General features: G+C 34.4%; 1 protein-coding gene across 1 annotated transcript; it reads left to right on the top strand.

Annotated features, from left to right (window-relative positions):
- Positions 1–336: 336 nt before the first annotated feature.
- On the top strand, positions 337–5,008 carry LOC142622092 (protein NRT1/ PTR FAMILY 1.1-like). The gene is made up of 4 exons (XM_075795522.1): positions 337–540; positions 669–886; positions 2,689–3,233; positions 3,860–5,008. The coding sequence occupies exons 1-4, from the start codon at positions 426–428 to the stop codon at positions 4,773–4,775; spliced, it is 1,794 nt and encodes a 597-aa protein (XP_075651637.1). The 5' UTR covers positions 337–425; the 3' UTR covers positions 4,776–5,008.

Raw genomic sequence — 5,008 nt, 5'->3', positions numbered from 1 at the left:
CACCCTTGCGGTGCTAGTATCTACAAGTTCAATCCCACTTATATGTGGATACATGAATTAATTTACTATAGGACAAAAAAGGAAAGAAAAGAAGAGTCTCACATTCATACTATGAAATTGATATACTTAATTTGTAGCAATAAAAAAATTTGCTGCCCAACCTCACGCGTAATGGACTGAAGTGGAGGTCCGCTTTGACAGACTTTCCATTTTGGGTGAGGGTTCATAAATAAAAATAAACCCCACCAATTCCAACACGTGTTGCCGCAAACCGCACCTATAATACGATGCCATGTGTTACTTGATGTTCAAAAGAGTTGGTATCACATTATTGAGTACTGAACTTGAAATCTCTCTCTCTCTCTCTCTCTCTCTCTCTCTCTCTCTCTCTTGTTTTGACTCACATACACAACTCTTTGTTGAGGATGGATCAGCTAGTTGCAGAGGAGAGCATGGAAACTCCTTCAAACCAAAATACAACAGAGCAATCATTAAGACCCAGCAGAAAGGGTGGCTTTAGAACCATGCCCTTCATCATAGGTGATAAATATATCTCAATCTCACACACCCACATATATATTTTAGTTCCTATAAGCAGTATACTAAAAAGAGTTTTTGTTGATCGACCTTATTTTTTTTTCTTGTTCTTGCTGTTGGAAAATAAACAGTGAATGAATCATTTGAGAAAGTAGCCAGCTACGGACTGATGCCGAACATGATCTTCTATTTGCTGAACGGATATCACATTGAGACTGCAAATGGAACAAGCATATTGTTCATGTGGTCAGCCATATCCAATGCCCTAGCTATTGTGGGCGCTTTCCTCTCTGATTCTTTCTTGGGCCGGTTCTGGGTCATCGCCTTGGGATCCTTCTGTAGCCTTCTGGTTAGTATTATGTGACTTTTCTTCCTATAATCCACAGCTCGATCTGCTAGCATTTTATAGTAGTACTACCTCTCATAGAGTTGCAATAACTAGCCAAAGCTTATGTATATTTTTTGTTTTATGTCCATGCTTGATTATTATTGATTAGACTCATGACAAACAGTTGTGATCGATGATTTGAATTGATAATAATTGGATCCATTGAATTTCATTTTCTCTTTGATTTTTGGAATTGATTCTTTTCTATTCTATTCATTCAGCCTTAAGGAATATCCGACAATTGGGATGGTTTACAAATTTATATTAAAAAAGTGGTTCTTCCCAATGAATACTGCAGTTCAAGTCCCTAGGAACCCTATTGCATGTGATCATGTTAGCTTCGAATCATGACTATATATCTCTATAAATGTGGGAGATATATTAAGGGTTCGTTTAGATACAACTGAAGATATTATAGCAAAATAATTTTTAAATGTGTGAATAGTACTGTAGGTCCTATTTTTAATTAAAAAAAGTGGCTGAAATCGTGCATAAACAGTGTGCTACTGTGCGTGAACAATAACCGCACAGTGGTAAATAGTACCTCTTATCTCCTGTTGAAACCCATGCGCAAGAAAAAAAAAGAAAAGAAAAAAAAAAGAGGTCTGAAATGTGAAAACCAAATCATTGACGCAAAACTCTCTATCCAAACCCACCCTAAATCTAATAAATTAGATACTGAATTTGAAGCCAACTTTATTTGAACAGGGAAGAAGACTTTCTAAGAAGTTCATTGCCTTTCATACTGAAAATAAATTTATTTGTTGTGAAATTGAGCAATCTGTGTATTGCAATGCTTACAATTAAAGAAAAGAAAGAAAAAGTTGAAGTCAAGGAAAAAAATTTTGGAAGATCACCTGGGAATTTTGGCATTTGCTAGATTGTGGGTGTGGTGCGTGGTGTTGAATTTGAGGACTAAAAATGTGAAGGGGAGAAAATATGTTTAATTGCAATAATGATGGAGTATTGAGGCTGTTGCATGCGTATGAAAAAAATAGAGAGCTAAACTAGTAAAAGTAGAGTTTTTTAGGTTAGTTTAGCTAAAAAAATTGAGGAGATTGATGTGAATGTTATAATAGAAGCAAGTTCCATGATATTTTGGTCAAAACATCATTTTTGACTAGCCAATTGAGGTCTAAGTTACACTTAAACATAAATGATTAATTAAAATATACTTGCCTTTATTACTTGTTTTAAGTTAGAGTTAACTCAATTAATTAACGAAATCTCTCATCATCAATAAAAACATTTAATTTTAAATTTCACCTAAAAAATTTATTACTGTTTTAATTTAATGATAAAAAATAAAGAAAAAATTAACGAATGTCCTAAGGATATTTATTAGTGAACTAATTAAAAAAATTATGGGGAAAAAAATTAATGCTTTGACAAATTTTTCAATTTCCTATAAAGTAGTATAAAACTTTTTCTAAAATGATTTATTAACCATTCTTTTAACATAACTCAAAAAATTGATGGGTAATTATTGGATACTCTCAGAGTACCATAAATGTATATTCCCTCCTCTTATATAATTGTAGGTTCTACTAATTAAATTCATGGTGGAATCTACAATTGATGTGAGAAGGAGGAATACGCATTTATTATACTCCCAAAATATTCAATAATTTTCCAAAATTTATAACGGTGAAATAAGCACCATAAATTCAAATCCAATTATATATAACCCATTTATTATTTTCCTATCTTAATATTGGTTTTATCTAATAGTATAATATTTGTTTCATAAATTGTTGTCATAGGGCATGACACTGCTATGGCTAACAGCCGTAATTCCAAAGTTAAAGCCCCCTCCTTGTGCCCAATTTAGCAGCAATTGCGGCTCAGCCAGTCCTGGTCAACTCATTGTCTTGCTATCCTCTTTCGGGCTCATGTCCATTGGTGCTGGCTGCATCAGACCATGTTCCATGGCCTTTGGTGCAGACCAGTTGGACAAGAAAGACAACCCCAAAAATGAGAGACTTTTACAGAGCTTCTTCAGTTGGTACTATGCATCAATAGGAGTTTCAACAGTTCTTGCATTGACTATCATTGTCTATATTCAAGACCACTTGGGATGGAAAGTTGGTTTTGGAGTTCCAGCAATTCTAATGGCGGTTTCAGCCTTAATGTTCTTGTTTGGCTCTTCTCTTTATGTAAAAGTGAAGGTTGAAAAAAGCTTGTTTACTGGTTTTATTCAAGTATTAGTGGCTGCCTTTAGGAAAAGAAATCTTCCACTCTCGGCCAAGAATGTAGAGTACCATTATGGCAAAGGCCCAAACCTCACTGCTCCAACTGATAAACTAAGGTAACATATATATCAATGTCATTGTTAAGTTTGGACATGCAAACACTACAAAACTGGGTAGGAACATGCTTGGACATGTACTTGAAACCATCTTTTTCATAATCGGTGACGTGAAAAATCATGATTAGAACGATATCACAGTTAATAATATATATTTTTATGGAAAAAGTTAAATGATATTTTAAGAGTATTTGATTTAGGAAATATTTTTAAAAAAATTTATGAGAAAAGAAATTTTTTTTTTACAATTTTTTATATTTCTCATAGAAATAGTGTCAAATTTTTCTAAAATGATTTATTAACAATTATTGTAAGGGTGCTTGTCATTGTAACACTATTTTTATTAGCACCAATTGTAATATATTATATATCATATCAAAAGTTGCAAAAAATTTATCTTTGAGACTTATTGTTGAAAACATGTTTAAAATTTTTTCCTAAAAATGACTCATTTTAAGGAACATCAAAACAATACTGTCATTAGTTTCGTTTTCTGTTGAGTGCCAGGAAAGCCTAGTTTTTAACAGGACATTTATGGAAACTGTGAATGAAATAAGAATTTGGGAAAAGAAAAGGTATACATCAACAGGAAAATTTCTCTTAACATGTTTTTGTCCTTTGAACAGGTGTCTCAACAAAGCTTGCATTATCAGAGATCCTCAGAAAGACTTAAACCTAGAAGGCTCACCTATTAATCCATGGAACCTCTGCACAATAGATCAAGTAGAATCACTCAAAGCACTGCTGAGAGTCATCCCCATGTGGTCTACTGGTTTCATGATACTAGTTAGTTTGAATCAAAACTCATTTTCCACACTCCAAGCTAGCATGATGGACCGACACCTTGGTCCCAAGATTCAAATTCCAGCAGGATCATTCACTGTGTTCACAATTATCACATTAACTATCTGGGTTGCCATATATGACCGTGCCATTGTTCCATTGCTAGCAAAGCTTACCGGAAATCCACGTGGGCTTGGAACAAAAATGCGCATGGGAATTGGATTAGTACTATCTGCCTTGGCCATGGCTGTGTCTGCGATAGTTGAGAACATAAGGAGGAAAATTGCCATTGATCAAGGCCTTGCTGATCAGCCAAGGATGGTGATAGACATGTCTGCAATGTGGCTAATTCCACAATATTGCTTGTTTGGGTTGGCCGAGGCTTTCAATGCAATTGGCCAGATTGAATTCTATTTCTCTCAGTTTCCAAGGAACATGTCAAGTATTGCAATGGCTCTTTTCACGCTGGGAATGGCTGTGGCTAACTTGGTGGGTAGTTTTCTGGTGAAGATTGTTGATAAAGCTACAAAGAAAGGAGGGAATGAGAGTTGGCTTTCTAGGAATCTGAATAAGGGTCACTTGGATTATTACTATTGGCTCATCACCATAATGTGTGTAGTTAATTTTGTATATTTTCTTGGTTGTTGTTGGGCTTATGGACCTATTGAGGATGCAAGGGCTGAAATGAAGGACAATAGGCTAGAAAAAATGGAAAGTAAAGAAGATGTGTGCAAAACAAGAACACCACCCTCGGTTTGATGTGTAGGTATAGTTCTTGATGTTGATGGTGGCTATGACTTTGTTGTGGTGGTTTATGTCGGTTGTTGGCTATGGCTATGTTATAGCGGTAGTGGTTTGTGTTAGTTGTGGTTGTTTATTGTATTGAATATATTATTTTATGATATTGCTAATATTATTTTAATGTATTGAATGTTAAAATAAAATATTTGATGTTGAGTGTATTGTAAAATGAATTAAAAGAAGAAACTTAC

Source organism: Castanea sativa, chromosome 1 (genome assembly GCF_040712315.1).
Source record: "Castanea sativa cultivar Marrone di Chiusa Pesio chromosome 1, ASM4071231v1".
In the NCBI taxonomy this organism is placed as follows: Eukaryota; Viridiplantae; Streptophyta; class Magnoliopsida; order Fagales; family Fagaceae; genus Castanea; species Castanea sativa.
The sequence above is the reverse complement of the archived record's forward strand: the minus strand, read 5'-3'. Positions and strand labels throughout refer to the sequence as shown.

What these genes read in the sequence shown, in the direction of transcription:
- LOC142622092 (XM_075795522.1), top strand. Translation starts at nt 426, where the DNA reads ATGGATCAGCTAGTTGCAGAGGAGAGCATGGAAACTCCTTCAAACCAA. An exon ending in AACCATGCCCTTCATCATAG is followed by an intron (nt 541 to 668) that starts GTGATAAATATA and finishes GAAAATAAACAG; the next exon opens with TGAATGAATCATTTGAGAAA. An exon ending in GCTCCAACTGATAAACTAAG is followed by an intron (nt 3,234 to 3,859) that starts GTAACATATATA and finishes TCCTTTGAACAG; the next exon opens with GTGTCTCAACAAAGCTTGCA.